Here is a 23,090-nt window from a genome sequence, read left to right as displayed (position 1 = left end):
ACTGTTTTTAGTAGCTTATTTATTTTAATTTTAATTTTAAATTTTTTAGTAAATATTTAAATTTATACAAAATAAAGTTTTCCTTGAATTTTCTGCGTATGGTACACAACGTTCCGCTTCGAACGTTAGGTAACATGATTGCTATTTTGACTTTATCTACAGCCTCTCGAAAAAGTGATCTTGTACTTTTATTAAATCATTGACGTAAATTCTTCAGCCATAATATTTTTCGTCTTCTAGGGCCACGTCTGCCTTGAATTCTGCCTTCAATGATTCATTTCAGTAGTCCGTACTTTTCCGGATGCCTCGGACTACAACCAAAAAACTCTAACTTACGTAGTTTTACTATCTTTAATATATCTGTCTCTTTGTTAACACGCCGAAGTACTGAAGTACTTCTAAAGTTATTTTCAGCATACGTCGATAGCACCACATTTCAAAAGCCTCGAGTTTATTCGAGACAGCGTCCACGTCTCTGTCCCGGAGGGGAGTATAGAGAATATATAGAATCGCAGCATTCTTATTCTGAGCGGTAATGAAAGCTCTCGTGTGCACAGCAAGTTTTTCATTCTGATAAAAGACGACCTATCTTTTTCAATTCGGACACGTATTTCTTTAATATTATCCCATTGCTCATTAAGCTGGCATTCTAAATAGTTGTACTTATCGGTTCTTTTTATGGCTGAACCAAATACTGTTAATCTTCCTCCAGAATTAGGTCGTTTGCTTACCATATATTACATATATATACCACCATATATTGGGTTTTACTGAAATTTAATTTTAAGCTGTATTCTCTGCACTTTAATGCAACAGAGTCTAAAAGGTTGCCTCTATTGAGTCGGCAATAAGCACTGTATCATCGGCATACCTCAAATTGTTTATAAGTGCCCCGTTAACCATAATTCCATCTGTCGCATCGTGTAGTGCTTCTTTAAAAATAATCTCCGAGTATATATTGAACAGTAATGGTGACAGAATGCACCCTTGGCGAACCCCGTGCTTTATTTCTACTTCTTGCATGAAGTAATTATCAGCTGAAACATTTGCGGACTTTCCAGTATAAGTTTGCTATTATTCGGATGTCCTTTTCATCTAATCTGCAATGCTTCAGAATTTCTATGAGTTTGCCATGTTCGACAGTATCGAAACCTTTTCCGAAATCAATAAAACATAATAAGACATCTCTGTTAAAGTCACGACTACTTTCTATTAGGACTCGTATTCCATACAAGGCTTCTTTAGTACCAAGCCCTTTGCGAAAAGCAATAGGATTTGTTATTTATAAAAATATATTTGACAGATTGGAATAGTGATTTCAATTGTTAGTAGGAGACTTTAGCAAGAGACTTATTGTTTTTTGTGACCAAATACACCTTATATTGAAAGCCCTAAATATATAATTTAATTGTAGCTCTCTTGTATTAGCCCTCTTGTATTAAAGATACTTAATTGAAAAATACGCTATGTATACTCTATAAATACTCTTATATATATAATAAACTTCTAAAGCATTTTGTAAATTTAATAGGAAGTTATTGATTGATAATATTACTATTTGTGCTTAGGGTATTACTATTTGGAAAAAGAGTTGAAATAGTCCGTTTTTTTGATTATTGATGGTATTTTTCAGTTTTTCTTTTTCCTTAATTGCTGATGGTATTTTTTGTGTAAACGAGATATATTCTTAGTAAGTCATATAGTATTGTTATTAAACATTGCAAAAACATCAGAGAACCGAGTTTTTCTTTAAAAATAAATTTTTTTGTAATAATAGCATCAAGGATTTTGAGGAGCTTAATACTTACTTCATTTATCAAATTTTGCTGCTAATTAAAATACCAATTGCAAACCAAATCTTAAATGCTAAAGGAAATAAGCAAAGACATCAAACAGACCTAAGTGTAGTATACACAGGCAAATATTAAAAGTGAATGTGTACGTGAACAAGTCCACTTTAGCCGTTTTGACAGAGCTCAACTCCGAATCACACTCAAAGGACCGGCAAGCAAACTTTCTCTTTTTTGAAAATAAGTGCTCATCGGCCTGCACAATGTGCATCCTTACTGCCGTGCACCAGAAGATATTAATAACCTTCAAATCTGCAGTATTTCGGAGCAAAAGAAGAAGTTAAACTGGCACGCAGGATATATACGTACACGTACTCAGGTTTTAATGTTCATATTAAGAAAAGAACAATCGAAAATTCGCAAACATTTGCGGCAACTGCAGCAGCAATTCCAGCCAATGCAGTGGAGCCACATTGCTGTGATTATTAACAAACTTGCGTATATTTCTTGCTGCTCCTTTTTCGCTAAGGATTTTAATTTAAAAATCGCTGCAAGCGTACGCACAAGGCAATCTGTAGCGATTCACAGGACTCATACGTGGTTCAGTTTTCCATGTGCCGCTTGTGTGTGTGAATTCGCATTAATTTCAGGATGCCTCGGTAAAAAATATTACCCGCAGCATTTCGTGATTAAACTAGAGAGTAATGCTAATAAATCGCATTCGCAATGTGCGGATTACATACTCAGCTTCAACTAGCACACATGCAAGTGTTTGCTTGTGTATATATGTGTGTGTGGCCGCACAAACACACCAATACGGATTTGGTGCAGGGACATAAATTGCTGCAGTATGCGGAAAAGGAAAGTCTACACTGCCATTAGGAAAGAAGATTTGCTACTCGTACGTACTCGTTCACGTTACGTTTTTAGGATGCTACGATGTTGACTTACGATCTTTGATTTCTTACAGCAAATTCGTTTGTATATTTATGGTTTAGTCATGAAATTAGTTGATGGGCGTTACACTAAGCTCATGCAAATTACTGCATCCATGGATTCGGGCTGGTCGTTGTGAGTTCCGAGTGTGCAATGTATGTTTTGTGCATTCAAATTATTCGAATGTTTGCTTAATTGCCGTTCAGATTTGATTAAGCAGAGTTACCGGGTTTTTTTTTCAATTTTCGTACAAACAAGAGGTTTGCTCATTTGGTTTCTGTTAACTTCTTACTTACTACGTTAATTGCTTAATCAACTGAGGAAACATAAAGTAGAAAAATCATATACTGCAAAAGTGAAATTGTATTCAAAAATTTAATACAATTTTTAGCAATTTTGACGTATATCATTAGTCAATGCTTAAAGGAATTAAATGTTTACTAAATAATTTTAAATTTTAGTATTTGGATAATAGCCAACTAAAACAAAATCAAAATTAATTGTGCCCGATTTATCTAACAGATAAATTCAAAGAATTACGATCGATTTGTCAACTTTTCAACTATAGAATAAGAGTTAAGGAACATATCACTAATATTGTTTTCCGATATAATTGCTATAGTTTTCAGTAGAATTAAAATTAACGAAATGTATAATAAAAGCATTCACTATTACAACAAAGGAGTTCGGTAACCAATTAATTTATTTTCAATAATTTATTTGGGACATTTATTGTTATATTTATGATTTTTTAAAGTTAATTATTTTTGCCCAAAGGTACGCTACTTTTAATAACAAAGAAAAGTTTTAAAAAAGTTGAAATGGTTCGAATAGAAAAAAAAGATAAGTTTAAAAAAATTTAGTTAATTTATTGCAATTCGGCTGACCATACTATTACTATAATATTGTTTCGAGTATTGCCAAGTACTCATCATCAGTGGTCTTAGGATATATTTTGAATTAGTTTATAGTCTATATACAATTTGTTTGGAGTGCAAATGCCAGACTTATTATTAGGGGTTTATTATCACGAATAACAAGTTCGATAATCGATTAACCTAATGACAACATAACTTAATAACAATAAATCATATTTCAATTAACGCTTTGCAATATTACCACATCCGTCAAGCGTTTTATTTGATTAAAGACTAAATTAGTTGATCCGTACTACCTTGTTGAAAACAATGCAATCCATTGTTTGTATCCAAGGAAAAATGTTGGGAAATGTATGAATCAATCATACATTTATAGCAATGATTATTTAATTTATATAAATTAAATAATTATCATTACGGGTATTAGTCTAAACAGATAAATGCCTTATAAACCTTATAAACATATAAATTTATTTACTTGGTAAATGATTTCTCAAATTTTGCATGTTTACACAAACTTGATAAATATACACGAAAGTTTTATCGAATAAATTAATATCGTATAAATTTTTATTTTGTCAATACAAAGTTGCATTCCAACACAAACAAATCATTTAAAATATTTCTTTGTAAATACTTTATAGTTTAGACTTCTCGATCAATTTAGGTATTTTATTTTATAATTAATTGATAGCGATAATGTGATCAATAAAAACTAGCTAAAAAATTGCCCTACTGAGGAGCATTGCATTTTGTGCTGTCATAATTATTCCTGTTATAAATAGGAATATAGCAGATTTATAAATTTACACAAATATTTCACTAAGTGCGTTCAAATTATACATTTGATAAATTTATGTGCTTAGATGAGTGCCTCTATATACTAAAATGAAGTTTTCCTAGTGCTGTGGAAATCTTCTCCATGCATTCCTAAGAGGAGGTTTAGTGGGGTGCTTTTATTATTTATTATTTAGTTTAAAAGAAATTTAATTAAAATATTCGTTATTGTGTTACGTAAAGTATCGACAGTATGTTGTACCGTAATCGTGGAGTAGCCAAAATTGTACCATGGAGGAGATATACTAGAAAATATTTTTAGTTAAACAATTATTTGGAGTTATTATGTTAACTATATTAATAATTAGCAACACCTTTATTTATACACAGATATGTATATTGTTTATACAAATATTTGAGAATTCTTTACTTTTAATTATTTTCAAATTATATTTCCAAGATGGAATCTAAGCCTCTGAATTCTTCTCCGAATACGCCAGTGTTCAGTGGTAAAGCATAAACGCAACTGTTCTGCAAATACATAAGTTCTTTTGATAGAAAAATTTTTGTTGCTATCAGCACACAGAGTGTATAAAGCTATTTCGATGATTTTAATATCGTTTGAGACTACAATTTCCTATTTTAAAATCCCTGTCTAGCATTATTTCGAATTAATCATTATATATTGACATTCAACTTAAAAAAATTGCACGGGCTTACGATACAGTTGTTGTTTATATAAAAGTCATTATTGGTTGTGATAAAATTAAGAAAATAAATACAAAATTAAAATTATAAAACTAAGAATTATGGACTGAACTCATTACTAAATGAATGCTTTACTTTATTTAAAAGAGTTATTTACTAGTAAAAATGAAAAATATAAATTTCTTAAAAAATATATCTTATATGAATTAAAATTATTAAAATCAGGTTAAATCTTTTTTATTTTACTAAAATAAACAATCAATGATATATACCATTGATGAAAATGTTTTGATATTAATATCAAATTAATGAAGACTCCGTCTTTCTAACAGCTAAAGATTTTATTGTTCAGATTTTCCTATTATTATTTCATTATTCAACTATTCGAGTCGAAAATAAGATATTGTGTTGATATATTTATTTTATAGTCTAATATTTTATTTTTTCTATAAAAATGGCTTATTTTTTTCAGTGATTATCTTTTGAAATTTTTAAACTTAACACAGTTTTTAATAATTATCATTACTCCGGTATCACAGCTCATTACTGACGTTGTTAATTTATTATTTTTTCATAATTTTGAAGCACAGCATAATTAATTTATTTCAAATGCACTCATACAAATGCAAAAACTATGTCAAAAAATAACATATTTGCAACTATATACTATATAAGCTTGTTTGTACGTACAACATTTTTTTAAGTAGTTTGAAATTGTATAAAATTCATTAAAATTAAATTATGAGAATTGAAATTTCATGAGGTTGGTCTATATTAATTTAAAATATAACTGCGTGATTAATAAAATATATAAAAAAATTTTAAAAATTAATATTATTAACTCGTTTATATTACCCCGGACGGTGTAAGAAGATTTTCGTAAAATGTTGATTTTTTTTATCTAAGATAAGCATAATTTCAGAATTTGAAGAATGAACATTTTTTTGACCGATTTAAATAACTTCATTTTCATAATAAAAAATAAATAAAGACAATCAAATACTATAAAATTTAAGTATAGTGCACACTTTTAAATTTTCAAATATTTTAAGTAATATCTATATTAAAAGAATTTTTCATAATTAATTAAAATTATCGTAAATCATTAAGCAACTTTTACTCAGCAGAACTTTTATTAAAACTCTCAATAATTCTTTTTTTTCTTATTGTATTCCTCTTAATTAAATTGCATAAAATGGTAACCCTTTTAATTTTTCCAATTTTTAATTGAAAGCGATTTCTCAATCAAAGATGCCACCAAAAAGGTACCAAAAGAAAAATTTGAAAATAAATCTACGAAAACTTCGTCCATTGCGAAATCGCAACCGCAAATCCGCTTTAATGAAAAATTATAGTGATGCCACTTTTTCGAATTTCGGTTTTTTTTTTGTGGAGAGACGATTTTTATTTTTAGTTGATATCGAACACAAAGCAGAGCAGTATGAATGAAAGGATTTCGTGAATTCAAAATGTAAAATTCTTAAATAAATCTGACGCATCATGTCAGTCCCAGTTGAAGCCCATGCATTGCATGCCAAAATGAAATGCAGTCAAGAATAACCATTTTATAGTCAGAATGTCGCAAAGGAAATTAGTGACAGTGTGAGTGAGTCAGGACAACAAAAAGAAAACAGCAGGATATTCCGGCAAATAAAATCACAGTTTCAGACTTTTGATTCGTAATTCTTTTTCTGCCACAAAGTTCGTTCTGCCTGCATTAGCAAAAGTGGGTTAGTGATTTAATTTTTTTTTTGTTTTGATACTCGTATTTTTATGACGTCTAGGCTATCTATGAATTTGTGTATGTTAAAATTTAAAAGTTATATTAAAATTATTAAGAAAAAATTTCTTACCATTTACATTTATTTTCTAAATTTATTACATTTTATTTTAAAAAATTCAATGCTGTTTAATATTGTTATATACAACACTATTATAAATTTAATTATTATATTTTTAATAATCTTTAATATTATGTTATGTTATTACTTTACTTTATATTATTACAAATTTAGTTACAAATTTCTTAAATTCATGCACAATTTTTAATCCCACCCATTTTGTATCATTCCACAAAAGCTATCTAGGGAAATCAATTATATTTTAAATATAAATTGAAATATGTAGCTTTAATACTCTTCATGTTATGCATACTAAACACAATTTTATTTTAATTTTGCTATACCTACTGTAGGAGTTTATACAAGGAATTGAATATACTGCATTCAATATCCTTTTAGATGTCATTTAAGCAGTTAAGCTTTTAATCACCAAAAGTTTTAACTTTTGTAAGATTTTCTGTTATTTTTTTTTATATACCGACTTTTGTTTATAAAACGAAAACTAGTCATCAAATTAGAAAAAAAGCGAATCGTATTAAATTTAAGACTACAGAAATTTATTTCGATTAATCTTTCTGTGATTTTAAATCAGAGACTTTACTTTATAAAACTAATGCAATATTAATCATATGTAGTAGTATTTTAGTAGTATTCTTCGTTATCATATACAGGTTATTTAATTTTACAAAATTAACTTTATATATTGACTATAAATAAGTATATCTTAACTAAATTGACATAAATAGTTTTTAATTATTGCTTATACAATTATGGCTTTCGCTGTCAATAGGAAGTTTGGATTCGTCTTGATATTTCTTCATTACAGTAAATATTATTATATATTGAACATTGAGATCATCAACCTATGGTTGTTAAAATGTTTCTAATATAATATTTCCTCTATAATGAATTACCATTTTTAAATAAATCGATAAGATATGCCAGTTTACACCATTAAGCAGCTTCATTGACTCGTTCAAGTCTAACATTTGCTTTCCGAAATAGTGTACTCATAACTCCATTAAATCGGACATTTACTCAAGAAATGTATTATATTTTTCTTTACTCCAGTATTGCATAGGTGCATCTCGAGTCTAACGACTTCCAATATAAAGTAAAGTTGAGTTTTAACAGTTCTCTTTGAGTTTTAAAATATTTTCGATTGCTTTTGCATTGAAACGTTCGGAGAAATAATTGTTTTTGCCTAAGACAAAATTATGTTGTCAGTATAATACACACGTTAAGCTTTGTCGACTCTCTGCTACGAACGTTTCGCTATACACATTACCGATTTTTACTAATATACTTTGCTGCCCCCTTTTTCAAGAATAAAACTATATGCATTGTGAAGGTAGATTCTTTTCTAATATACTGTTAAAATTTTCTTAAGTTTGGTTGAATAAATTATGCGTGATTTTGATTTTTTTACGGTAAATTTATTTCGAGCAGGTTTTTTCACTGCTCTATATGTTGATTTACCTTATTTCTTGAGATATCGAGGTTTAATACCATTAACTTTGTAAATTGATTACACTACTAACGATATTTAGTGTCAAGTAGTATATACAATTGATTACATATAAAATGCACACCAAAGTAGAGATACCATAGTAGATAGTAGTGATACTATCTAGTTACAATCACATATGTCTATAAGGTTGATCCCTTGCTGAAGAATAACAACAAATAGAAGTGTTGGATAACGTCTTTTCTTGTTGGTGCTGGTTTTTATGTTAAAATTAGCAACTTTAAAGCATGATAGTTAAAAAACTAAGCTATATTTATATGTAGCGCAGAAAAAAATTGTTCAAAATAACTGTCTTCAGTAAAATCCGTTGCCAAAGGATCATGCCCGGACAATCCGAATCGCGTCATTGAACCCAAGCACAACTTTGGATAAACTTTAAAATGATCTTATGAGTTTAATTTAATTTTCTTTTTTCGCCGCTTCTTCATTTATTCTATCTTCATTATAATTGCTTGTCTACTTATGTAGTTGCGTTGGAAGTTTATTATTAGATCTGTGTTAGCTGTAATTGTAAAATTTGTAGAAGTACAGATGTACGTGTATGCTATAGACAATGTTATTTAGCACAATATCACATTCTTGTCTCGGATAACAGATCTGGTAAAAATTATTTTGCTTTTTACTATTTTTTTTTATTAAAGTATTTGTTTTTTCAATTGAATCTAATACAACATATACTATCAAATAATTTTAGATATTCTGTAGTCCGAATTACTTTCCGATAATTATGATTGTAACTATATACATTAACAATTCTTTTACTTAGTTTTCAAATGTAAAAAAGTTACAACTAATATGGTAAGACAATTATACTATTTTAAACTACTAACACGTGTAATAAACAATTTATGCTAATAATAAATTTGATCAATTATTTTAATTGATCTATTATTTTTTTTTAATGTTAATTTTTTCTTAACGAATCTGACGCGTCTTGCGACGAAAAGAAACTATTTAAAACTTAGAAGGATTAGAATAGAAATGAGAAGATAATAACAACATTTATAGTTAATTTACTGTTTCGAGTATTATTATCAGTGATCTTAGAAAATATTCAAATTTTGTTTAAATTAATTTATAGTGCGTATATAATTTGTTTAGATTGTAAGTGACAGGCTTTGAACTCATGTTATCAAAGGCTGCACAAACTTTCAATGCTCAAGTTTCAAGTCTTTTTTACTTTTGAGTGACACCAACCAAAACACTTGCCGTGGATTAAATTAGAATGAGGTTATAAACTACAGCTTTATTTAGAAACACAAGTTCAATGAATTAAAAGCTTATTCTTGAGGTTGCCTATTTTTGTTTCATAGCTATTCTTTTTGCAGAGACATCTGCATATTCTTACTTACTATATGTAAAGCGCTTTCTTGGGTGCAATTTTACAAAGAAGCTATGCAAATATTACACTACAATTGCGCTAAACGCGATTAGGAAAACTTATAATTCTTATTTTTTAATGTTAATTTTTTCTTGCCGAAAGTGATGCGTCTTATGATGGAAAAAAATAATTTCAATTTTTTTTATTGTCTTTTCATTTCTATTCGAACCCTTTTTATTTTGTTCATTTTTTTTTTAATTTTTAAAATTTTTTTGAAATTATTTTTTTTTAACATATAATTTTAGAATCCTTTAAATTTACCAGAAGCATAATTTATTTTCAATATGCTAGTGCAGGAGTAATAATTCAAGAAGTATTAAAAGCACCGCAGGTTGTTAGTTTAGGGATGTGCTCCGCTTTCAAAACAGCTAAATTAAACTATATATTTGAAAATATCTGAGCAAACAGTGTAATTAATGTGAGCACATTTATAAAAGAAAAAATAAGAAATAAATTCAATTTACAATCATGTAGTCCAGCAGTGGTTCGTTTGGTTGTTCCCTTTTAAGCGAATTGGACTTTCTTCTCTTTTCTCCTTTCTCCATTTTTTTTGTATTTTTTTTATGTATTTAACTTTCTGCCATTTGAGCAATCAAAGCTGCTAACTTAACCAATACGTTTGTGGTACGGTTCAATGTTATTTCGTTTCAGTTTCACAGAGCCAAAGGACAACATTGCTTTTAATACTTTACGTAAAGGATGTTAAACTGCGTGCATAACATTCGATGGATACTTGTATGCTTTGCAAATACTTCTACATTGGAGTTTTCTTTTCACAGAATAAATTATTAAAAGTAGATAAGACTTTAATTTGATGTGGTAAGGAAGAGATTACTGTCCCATTCATAGCAACTTATATTGATTACTCCAGGGTGAGTAATGCAATCCATTGCGCTAAGGACTTTTGTTATTTTAGTTCGCCTGTGCGATGTGGTCATACTAAAGTTAGTCAATTAAGAAGAAAGTAAGGTTTTGAATTAAAAAAAAAGTTGATTAATTTATGGACTGAAAAAATAAGAGACAGTATTCAATACACAATTTAATATACAACAAGATATTAGCTTTGGGTTTGCGGAAGCCTAAATATCATATTCGGTGAATTTTAAATATACATTAAAATTACAAATTTATACGTATATCAGGAAATAAAAAGTTTTTCTAACAAAAGCATGTGTCTAAGTCGGCAATTTATATGAGATCTATATCTAAATACAAACCGATATAAATAAAATATTATATATTATTTTTTATTATTATTATAATATAATGTTAGTATTAGCGTTTGTTGGACTTGGATATTAGTTCTTCGTGACGTTGATAGATACAATAGTCAACCAATAGATATGGTTTACTGCTGTATTTTGCCTTATTCGTAATAACCGATGGATTTCCTTCACTGCCAATCCAGAGAAGTCTGAATCTTTTCCAGATTGATATTTGACTACTCTGATGAGTGGATAAAATTTTTGTGGAAAGTTTGCTTTTTATACTTTTATACTTTAAAAGCAAGACATTCTCCAAGCATATGTAAGGATGTTTTTGTGTCTTTCTTATTTTGTCTGCTTATTTAAAAGTCAGTGAACACTTATCAATGTGTTCACTGATTATTTTTAAATGTGATCTGTTTGTATTTTAAGAGATATTTGCTCTTCTTTTCTAAGTAATAAGTATAAATAGTCTATAGGTTGCATAGATGTTTTTAATATAAAAAATTCTCCTAATGAGGCCAAAGCAAATTTGTCGAAATAAGTATAGAAATATACCAAGCATAGTAGTAACTCAAAAATTAAAAAAAAAATTATCTAAGTATTTTAGGAAGAAGAACTTAGTAGAGCGGAACCCCTTCCAGTTAGAACACTTAAAAGATTCGCTCCGACTTATATGGTTGCCTTGAGGCAGCTTGCTTAGATAATGGATTTGTCACTTTATTGCTATTAAAATCACTGTGCAAGTATTATCTAAGATATTTACTGTCTTTCAAACCAATGCAGAATTTGTCGTGGTTGAGTATAAAGCTGTTCGGATGTCTGATATGAGAATAAACCATTTTACCCAGACTAATGGATATTCGGTTCTTGGAATTGTAGATTCTGGAGCCTAAACCTTTTTAGTTATGGAGGCATCTGTATACCATCACTTCATCTGGTATAATCATAATTTATTTCATGCAAGATTATATGATTAAAAACACCTTATAGCCTCTAAGTTGTTTTAATTTGACCAACATGGATAGGTTATTGTAATGCATTCAACCATCGGCACATTTAAACATAGCAGCAGTATACCTTATAAGGTAATTGCTGCCGACGCGGGAGCCGTTCTCAAAGACTCAGTTGTATATGTATTTGCTACTCTTTGAAGCTTTTTTAGTTTGTTAGAAGTGGTTTGCTACATTTCTTTCAATGCACTACGAAAATATTGAGAAATCTCATATAGCTTTTTACAATCCTCATATAGCCTTATTTTCCGTTACGTAATTGAAAATCATAGTGAGACTTGAACCCCCTAAAACCACGTCTGGATGTAAAATGAACAAATTTCAGCTATTGACCCGTTTAAGTCAAAAGCTCAAACAGCATTCTAGTTATCAACGGAAAGACAGACATTTGAATACAGAAGGTTTAGTATTTAGACAACAAATATATCCAAGCAAATTTTGTAAATTAGTGGGAGATGGAAGGGAGGATGTTCTTGTTAGGTAGTAATTACTGACTTAGATTCAATTTCATGTAAGGAGTTGTTGTAACCACGATAGTAGAGTGGGATTGCAGGAGAAACGCGGACGATTTCATACAGATAAAAGGCTAATAGGTAGATGTTTGTACCTTATATTATTAAGTAAATCGACAGAAAATTGATCTAGGTAAATGATATCATGAGGAAGATTAATGCGCCTTGCTGAGTATCTTTGTGCTAGAGATAATAAAAAGTTATCTCAACGCTCGATGTGAGAAGACTTGTAAATAGCGAAGTTGGGAAAGTGTATGCAATCGAGTCTACGTATGTAGTTTAGGTAGTCCCGGAGCACTCTCTTTTCAAATGCTTGAAAGTGTTCCATTTGGGTGGATCCTCATATAGGCTTTTACAGTGTAAAGAACATTCGTAAAGCTTATGCGTTATATGTCATATGATGCGAATATATTTATCATGGTAAACTTTTACATGTCCGAATGTTTTATAAAATCATTTAAAAAATATAATTATTTATTATAACGATATGAGCAACTTCATGACTACAAGTAATTGTAATGTCATTCATATTTAGTTGAAGTGGAAGAGAGTAAGCAGTAATAATAAAAGTTTTACTTAAAAATAAAGTATTTCTCTAATTTAAATACTACAAAATCTTAATTATCTAATTATATTATCAAACTGAAAGTCTCCTACAACATTTTATTTGACAAACACAGACTTGTAAAAATTTAAGGGAACTTAAAAGGAAACATTTTATTAAACATAGAATAATCATAATTAATATGAATGAATGTAAATGTCGTACTATTCTCATAAATCAAATACTTTGAACATTTTTTGAATGCAATTTAATGCATAATAAAATATCAAAATATATTTTAATTATGTGTACTTCATATACTGCATGTTATAAAGCATTTGTAATGTCTTTGTATGTTTGAAGTAATTACTTGCATTGCATAAACTTAATCTGCTCTAAGTAGTACAATAAAACAAAGTTTCCAACAATAAGAACTTAAGAAATTTGAGTTTAATTATTCATTTTCAGTATATACTCGTATTGTACTTGTACTAATACTTGTATATTAATATAGTAATTGCAATTCATGTTTGGTATTAAATGTCATTTAGAAATTTCTGTAAATAAAAACAAACTTACTGCATTTGCTACAACTCAACTTTCAACAATCAGTACTTTTAAGCATCTTAGCAAATTGCATAGCATAATGAGATAAATTTTAAGGCACTTTGTTAATATAGTTCCTTTAATTTATTTCCTAAAATTACCCCACTTAAGTTGTACTTATGACTCATGTTACAAATATTTATATTTTTACTGTTTACTACGAGTCAGAAGATGGTGAATTTGTATTGTACCATGTAGCAAATTGTCATATTTAATTGCCTCTATACAAATTCAATTGATAGTTCGAAGATGTTTTGATAGTAGAGTATCAAAAAGATAATTTTAAACTATTTGACATTGATATTTATGCATATTATTAGCATCAAATTGGTATTTTCCTATATTCAAGTATTTACTGACCTTATGTACTATGCATTTATATACAAATTCTATGATTTAAAATCGACTAAATAAACTATACTCGCATTCTGTTAACTTTGATGAATAATTATGACTTCATAATGATTTAATTGAATAATTTTGCAATGGACAAATATTTGATCATTAATATATATAAAGTAATTTAAAATTGGGAATTGAAGTAATTAAATTAAATAATTAATGCACGAGTATTTCAAAATAAAATACATCGGAATTCACGCACAACATATATGAACATTATTAATAGTGTTCACAATGTTTACGCAGCCACTGATTTGTTTGATATGTATTATTAACTATGAATGATTTATATATGTACAATTATATATAGTTTATTTAATTAACTGACATATAAATTGTTTTAACTTAGTCATGTTATAAAGAATATAAATTCAGCAGTCTGCTCGTAAAGTTATAAAAGTGTGGACATTTCTGTAGAGCACTAAATACCTTAAATTAACACCAATGTTGAAGATTGAAATCGAAATTTATTTATATCCTTGCAAAGGTGCTCCTTAACCTATTGCATTAGATTTGGTAAGGAAACAAGTAGTTGCAACCTTCGAGCTAAGATAAGAAATCATATAACGTAATGACATGATCGACTATGTGACTATTCGGATTTTTAGCATGATTGGAGTACTTGGATACAATAGATCGACTACAACTTCAATAAGTAGATTCCATTGAAAGATAAATTGGTAGAATATGTTTTGCAGAAGAGAAAAATTGAACTTCTATAATGGCGGCGAAGAGTTTGTCATAAGAGTTGACTTTATAGTTTTCTGAAAGTATTTAGGATTGGATATTACAATGCCGTCACCTGTAAATACTTGTTGGGGAACAATATCGTTTCATAGACCAATAAATTTTTGGCGCACGTTTTTAAGCAGGGATTTCACTCTGATAAATATTGAGGAGACGACTAGGACAAAGTAACAGTGAAACATTTCTACTAAAGTTATTTAACTCTACCCACAAACAAAACAAAATTCTTAGCCAACACTAAGATCTAAAACTAGTTGACGTTTCGAATTAAGCATTAGTAACGCAATGCACCCTTAAGGTTTAAGTAAGTTGGTTTATTAAACAGAATGCTACATAAATTACCACTTCATAGCACACGTCTTTCTTCGGTAAAAGTCATAAAAGAGAACTTGCAGCGAGTACTAAAATTAATTGTGTTGCCCCAAATTTACAACGGAACGTTATGCTAGCTCTATGGTCGTCGCTCACTTTTGTACTAATAGTACAAACATCCACCGTTTCAATCCATCCAATCCATCTCATAAGTCCTTTTTAGGTTTTATTGACAAAATATGTTGTGCCTTACAAGTTATTATTATTTACAATACAATTAAGTAAGTTTAAGTTATTAATAATGTCTAATTACCAAAACAGATGAGAGTGTTGTGTGCAAAGCAGGATTTAATTAAATTTCGCTAATTTTCTTTATTTACACACCTTGTTGGGTCGTTAATTGTAGTCAATGCAGTTAAAAATACCAATTTGCATAGAAGTGTTTCGACTCTCAATCTGGCAATATTTATTATTCATTAGCTCTTTATATTTGATTTAATTTTAAATTTCAATATATTTTGGTGTTGTTGATCACATTTACGCACTTAGTATTGCTATCTACTAAGGCTGTACCACTTTGTTAAGCTCCCACAACACAAAATTTGGAAAGAATTTTGGTTTTTATTGTATATAATTATTTATCTTCTTCTGGTAGAAGTTGCTTAGTGTTCCTTGGTTTGAAGCGCTTTTATATGCTATTTTTCTATTTATAAAGTTATATAATATATTATATGTTGAAAAAAAATTTGATGAAATTATTAATGATTGCCCCCAACCCACCGAGCACTGCCTTCTATTCAAATTTAAACATTTTATAAGATTTCATAAAATAGTGCAATTATGCAGTTTTTGAAAGCCGTTTTCTAAACAATTTTAGAAAAAGTTTATATAAGTCGTTTATATCGGTATCATCTTAATTACCATGTGATCGGTATCTTCTCCGTAAATATTACCACGAATTAATGAAAATGTTATGAATGAAAGATACTGAAAGATATTTGTCGAATTTCAGCCTTAGTCAGTTTTTAAGATATGATTTGCATCTGCGTTATCTGTAATATAATCAGTTTTCTTTAATTGATGTGTATTTTTAAAATATAAATAAAATAATAAAATATATTTGTGTGCATTAATTTTTATTCTTTTAGTAAGTACTTATACTAACTATATGATTAGAGTCAACACAACAAATTTAGTTTGTATAAATTAGTATTTAATTCTTTTGTTCCATTTATCAGATCTTCATCTTCGATATAATGATTGGCTAAGAAATTTTGAATTACTATCTCTAAGTACAACTACTTTTATATTATATTACATACTATAATCAGCTACAATTTCAGTATAACATTTCGGCTAATAAGTCCGTAGAATAACTAATAAAACAACATTATTTTAGTAATGTTCGGCTTTATTCATCAACGTATCCTCCTCTTAAGCGATCGCTATTGATGGTCTAGTTTTTCTAAGGTAGTTAATGCCCACGCATTTTAAAATTCGGACGCTATAACCTTGCCTTTCCTTTTTGGACACTTTGGGTGAATTCCATCGGTTACTTTCTATTTAGCTGAATACCGATTCCACTCTAAAGTGAAGTAGTGGATCCAAGTTTCGTCTATTGTTGCATTCCGATGCAAAAAGTTCTTTTAATCCAACTTAAATAGCTCTAAGAATCAGCAACACATTGTTAGCCAACTGTCAGTAAATGCGGTTCACACTTCGATAAGAGTGGTTAGCTCTTTTTCACAAGCAAATGTTTAGTAAGCCAAGACGTTCCTGTGATATCTTTAAGGTATCAGCTGTCTACTGTAACTTCACCCTACGGATAGCCAATGCGATTTTGTGAACTCTTTTGATATTTTCTGGTGCCAGTTTTCTGTGATTTATCTCGATGAAACAGAGTTATCAAGTCAAGCCTTTGCTGTCAAGATTGTGCTTTTCATAAGAAGCAAACATCTCTCATTCAAGAATATGAAGTAATAAAATTGATTTAAATCCATTGTTCTGGAAACATGAAAAGCAGCATCACTAAAACAAAAAAATTTATAAATGGAAATTTTCAAAATTTTTAACATCTATATGGATTTTTTTTTAGCATCACTGCCAGCGTGTTATCCTATGGAATTATCAGTCAATAAGTTGATTGCAAATTATTTCTTCAAAAAATAGTTGTGGTTAAGATATTTCACAATTTCTTGTCACGGTACCTGTATTAGATCTCCTAACATTGTCGAATAAGAAGTTTAACTAAGCAAATTTCCGACAATAAAATGATATGCGTCCATCAATATAAAAAGTTAAGGAAGTAATATTGTTTGCTTAAATTATTATTATTAAATATCCAAATATTAAAATATGACAAACATGTAACTTCACCAAAAGATTATAATTTGATTTTGTATTTTTGTAAAAATAAAATTCACACTCTAATATAAAACTAGTTATACCATACATGCTATAAATTTCACTTTCCGATTAAAAGAATTTAATTTTTTGTTTAAATTCTGAACAAAAAGAAAATATTAACCAGTTTAACAAAAAAAACTTAATTCAACAAGAGATAATCTTATCACAAATTCTAAGTCAATGTACTTGTAATAAAACCCAGAGACATATGTAAAACATACATATATACACATGTCTCATTTTCTATAGCGCCAGTTTAACAAGAATATAATTGATTTTAGTTGGAGTGAATAATAGCAGTACATGGCCAAGTGACTATCATCTCAGATAGACGCTTGTATCTGTAATTCAATCCATGATGGCTTGTCTGCAACTAATTTTGTTAACACAAAATTGAATGGCTCTGAAATAATAAAGCAAAAGTTTATCACTTAATTTAACTGAAACTAGAAGTATTTAAATTCTGGTAGACAAGAGGAAATTTCAAAACACAATATAAACTATTATCGTAAGTCTTCTTCTTTTATTTTTAGATATCTCATTTTTTTTGAGAAATAGTTTAGGCTTCAGTCAAAATAAGTACAAAGCAAAACCAAATTAACAAAATTTATTATGGTTTGTCATGCAGTAGCAAAAGTTTGAAAAGTCTTTTTATTTAGTCTCAAACAGAAACTATTTGCTTCCTCCAACTTGTCACAAATCTCTATATAAAAGTTTTAGTAAAATTTTTCTATTATATCTTTTCACTACAGAAGACCAAAATATTTCTATAACCTTAGCATCAAATTCTATGCATATGACAATATTTTCAGTATCTTGTATGAAATTTACTTTACTGTCTATATATAACGTAAATATATAATAATAGATGTAAGTGGATTTGTGTTAGCATATGTTCTAATTCGGTAACTTAAAGCGTCTATGTTCATTTTATTTAAAGGACATTCACCATTTGCGTTGCTTTGGCAGCTTCCACCGACATCGACAATGTCATTGCACGCAATTCATGCTTTTTTGTAAATTTTCCACACTTCGGCACATGTAATGATTTTTTTATAAACAAGTTTGTGAAATGCATATATTTTTGCACATATTGAAGATATTTACGTGTTTCAATATGTTCCATCCTAGCATTAACTTTTTTTGAATTCTGATGAATGTATTTACATGGTCATGTACGGGAGACAAATTGAGAAAATACTTAAAGTATATCAGTAAAAAATGCAAGAGATTGTCTTATTATTTAAGCTTGCAGATTCAACTTTCACCTGTAGCCTTAAGGGAAACAAAGTTATTCATTTTACTTACCAGTCTATAGACATGTAAGTTATAGATACACGATGGATTTGTACTTACTTTATATGCCGTTTATCTATTGGTTGATGTACCGTTTGTTTATATAGTATCAAATTAACTTAGACTCGGTAAACGTAGTTTGATACTGCAGTTTATTGAGAAACTGCATATGAAAATACACGTTAAGTCCATGAGAGGAGTACAATAGATCTTTGTGTATAGTTCCCTTAAAATAATACATTATTTAGATAGGAATGCTTCAAGAGAAAGCAATACAAATATAAAATATGATACAAATACATGAACTTCCAGTATCGTATTAGGGAAATTCTTTTATATTAAACTTAATTAAAAAAAATACGCACCGAAATAAAAATTAATTTAATTATATATTAGGTTACACAAAATTGGCGTTTATCTCTAATAGCAAGTACAGAGATAATCGACAGAAGTTAATCAAGAAAAATGATATGGAGTATGGTATATACAAAAAATACTATAGAATAAATTACTGAACAAGAACAGGCTTAATGCATATAATAGAGGCATATAATAGAGGGGCAGGTTACTATTGAGTATATTTATAAAAAAATTGAAAACCTGTTGAAAATCTGTTGAAAACGAAAAAAATGAATATTGAGACGAATGTGGTTTGGGTTTCGATAGTATAATCAGCATATCTTGAAATTATCCCATATAAATAAAGGTTGATGCTTTGATGTGTTTATCTTCAATTTTTTTTTGACCATAAAATTAGTAGTCATGTTTTAAAAAGCTATTAATAAAAGTAGTTTGCCAAAACTGTTTGAAGATGTAATGTTCTTTTTTGTGAATATAATGATTATTGAAACATTTCTTTCAGTATTTCATGTACTTTAATTTCAATGCAAGAAGATTATTTTTGTAGATGTTTTGATCGATATGCAGTGCTGCTTCAAAAAGACATCTATTATTCATTTTATATATGTACTGCTTTAAAACTGGATACTATGAAATTCCCATTTGCAACAGTATAGGATTAGGGTATCATTTCAGTTATTTGAAAGTCTTGCTTCAAATTTTACAATATATGATAAGAAGTTTTACACAAGTTTTTTAACTAATACACAAATTTTTCTCCTATGCTTTAAATTGTACCAATTAGCACACATTTGTTGTGTTCTTAAATGCAATAATATGTCTCTTAATACACATGTACATATAACTTACGATTAATACTCCTTTACAGACTTAAGCCATTTGAATTCAATGTACCTATTTTAGTTGTTTTGCATATCGTATGCTGTTCTGAAAATAATTTTCCCCCTTTTTTCTGTATTTTTGGATTAAAACTCCTACTCATTATGCATTCAGTTTGACTTGACTATGCTTGTCATTACGATTTTGCTACGGCCTGTGAATATTTTCAAAAATTAAACTCATTATCGTGCACAGTTGGGTCCTTGAATTAATTTATCTTATCGTTTCATCATCAACGTCATTGTATGCTTAGCTTAAGTTGAAATTTTTGCATGTGCTTAAAAATGCGTTCAGATACACTGTCCGCCCTTTGGTACTTATGATCCGCCAATAGCATCAGTTGATGCCTTAGCAACGTTTGAAGCAGGAACAGAAGCAGTGGCAGTAGCAGCAGCAGCAGTACCAGTAGCAGCTACAACAACAGCAGCCACATCGGCAACAATTATACCCGTATATGCCCAAGTGCCACAGTTCAAGTTGTTTGCTCTTTCGTTTGGAGCTAAGTAGGTTCCACTTCATAATTTGGGTTGAATGCTGTTCCCTAACATTGCAAATTGTGGTTGTGTGCTCCACTGATAGTGTTGTAAATATTCAAGTAGTCGTTTGTCATATTTTTAGTTGAATCGTATTAAAAATTTTCAAAAAGCGCAATAGAGTTCAAAAGCTTTAAAGCCGATTGAGGTTGGGCAAGTGCACTAGAAGAGTTAAAAACGAGGGTGGTTAGATGAGTTTAGTAAGCAACCTCTACATAAGGTTGTAGTTGTTAGATAGATTTTATAAGTGAATAGAAATAGAATAATCGATTTTAAAAGTTTTATTTGCTAACGAAACAAATATCAAATAAAATATAGTATGCTTTGCAATCGTTTTTGATTTAAAAAAAAATTTTTTTAATCTGATATTTCGACAATGTTCTATAGTCATCATCAGGGTACTATATAATATTAATATAATGTAACAATGTTTTAGTATATATCATAAAAAAACAATTATGCAGTACATTAACACTTAAACATAAATTTCATATACAGAGAAAATATTGGTTTAAACAAAATATTTTAAAAAACAAAATCAATTTTTTAAAAAGTGTATTATTTAACTACTCCAGACATAAAGAGTGAAGGATGCAAGTGTTTGTCAGCAAGTGTCTACGTAGAATTCTGAAAATATAGTAGCCAGATCGAATATCAAATGAACGTATGCTACACCATAGGAATCAAAAAGCAGCACAAATTAAGATAAAAATGTGAAAATGGATGTCCATATGCTTTGACAACCGAGAAATCACATCGCGAGGCATGCTTTAACATAGAATCCGCAAAGCAGTAGAAAACCTGGAGCGCCAGCGAAAACGCAGAGAAAAACGATCGAAAGTGAGTTAGCTGAAACATGATATACAAGGAACGACATCTATAGAAAAGTAACAAGCAGAGTCACATTTAGAAAAATTATTGATGCCCTTTACCGCACTGGGGGAAGTGATCAATAGTAGTAATTATAAATAATGAAGTAACTACATTACTTTTGTAATTTGTTTTTCATTAATAAATAATTTGTAAGAATATGAAGCCTTTTTTTGGATGTTAATTGTAAATTTAAGTTATTACTTTAAAGTTTTTGTGTAGAACTATAATAAACAAAATATATTTTTCTCACTACTAATTTAAAATAGCTAAATAATCTGATATAAAATTAATATATTTACTAAAGATTTGACATATATATATATTTATATATATTTATATACATATGATATATGTGATATGAAAATTTCATTTTTGGCACACTTTGCTACTTATCAAGCAACCCACGTAGTTGGTTACAGCAACTGGCTATGGGTCCGTCAATAGCATTGCTATTCCAAATGCTAATTTGTATTGCAGTACTATAAAATATGACTTTGCAGTTAAACATGAAGTTTGGATAGTATAACTTTTCCCTTTGTGGGAAAAACTGTAAAATAAATGCAATAACTTTTCAGATACAAATTTAAAAGTCTTTAAAAAAATTATGTGAAATAAGAGTGTACCACAGCAATTTTGCCACAACTGAGCTATTGCAGATGAGAAACAGTTTAAAGTTTGTCACAAAAATTCCTTCCCTAATAGCATATCCTACAGTAGAAGTTCACCTGCAGCAGTAAACTACCTTCTATGTGACAAGTTTCAAGTAGTTATGCCCTAAAATTGCCGCTCGTTGTAATCTTAATGTGCTTAACAGCTGCATTTCATGCAAGTAAATGACTTAAATTGTGGATTGAAACGTAAGCAGCGTTGCTCTGCCATAGACGAGCATCTACTGCAATTTCTCAACATATCAATTGTTGCCATTGCTACCATTACTGCTGCCGATAACTGACTACGGCAAATAATTTCAGTTTGCAACAAAATGCGGGCATATTGACTTATGCTGAAGCACAGCAAATTGGCAAATTTCCATAATAAACTTTGATAATGTTGACATGCAGCGTTGATGCAGTAAACTTTGAATAAAGCATTCGAGGCTCCCAAACCATTCGGCAGGCACTAAAAATCTCTGTACAACCTGTGCTACGAACAATATTTAATCTACAAAAAAAAATATGTCCTAACAAAATAATTTAATTAAGCACACATTGAAAAATGTTCGTATACAGAAATTATGTTATTTTTTATTTAGTTCGTTGACTTGCCACTTCAGACGGTTGGACTTTTTTCCAGACTTAATGCAATTGAAATTCTATGAGATTAAAATTTTTCATACAAAAATATTTTATATTAATAGCTGATTGGTAGAGAAATTATTTGAGTCACATTTTGAGTCACATTATACTAATAATCTAAACTCTTAAGTTTAACAATACAGCCAAATAAGGTGGGCGCCAAAAATATATTAAAATGCACTAAAATTTAAAAAATTAAATAAAATAACGAAAAAAATCAATAAACTTTGAAATGTAGGTATTTTTGCTTAAGAGAGTTATATAAATA

The 23,090-nt window shown here is 29.1% G+C and overlaps 1 protein-coding gene across 1 annotated transcript in view; it reads left to right on the top strand.

Moving 5' to 3' along the window:
• LOC119675852 overlaps positions 1-20,628 on the top strand; it is a 40,513-nt gene extending 19,885 nt beyond the window's left edge. The window contains exon 5 of the mRNA XM_038087070.1: positions 20,416-20,628. Within this exon, the coding sequence (XP_037942998.1) occupies positions 20,416-20,628 (213 nt within the window). The remainder of the gene's footprint in view (positions 1-20,415) is intronic.
• Positions 20,629-23,090: the final 2,462 nt, after the last annotated feature.

This window comes from Teleopsis dalmanni, chromosome 2 (genome assembly GCF_002237135.1).
Source record: "Teleopsis dalmanni isolate 2A chromosome 2, ASM223713v2, whole genome shotgun sequence".
In the NCBI taxonomy this organism is placed as follows: Eukaryota; Metazoa; Arthropoda; class Insecta; order Diptera; family Diopsidae; genus Teleopsis; species Teleopsis dalmanni.
This window is presented reverse-complemented; position numbering and strand designations above follow the sequence as displayed.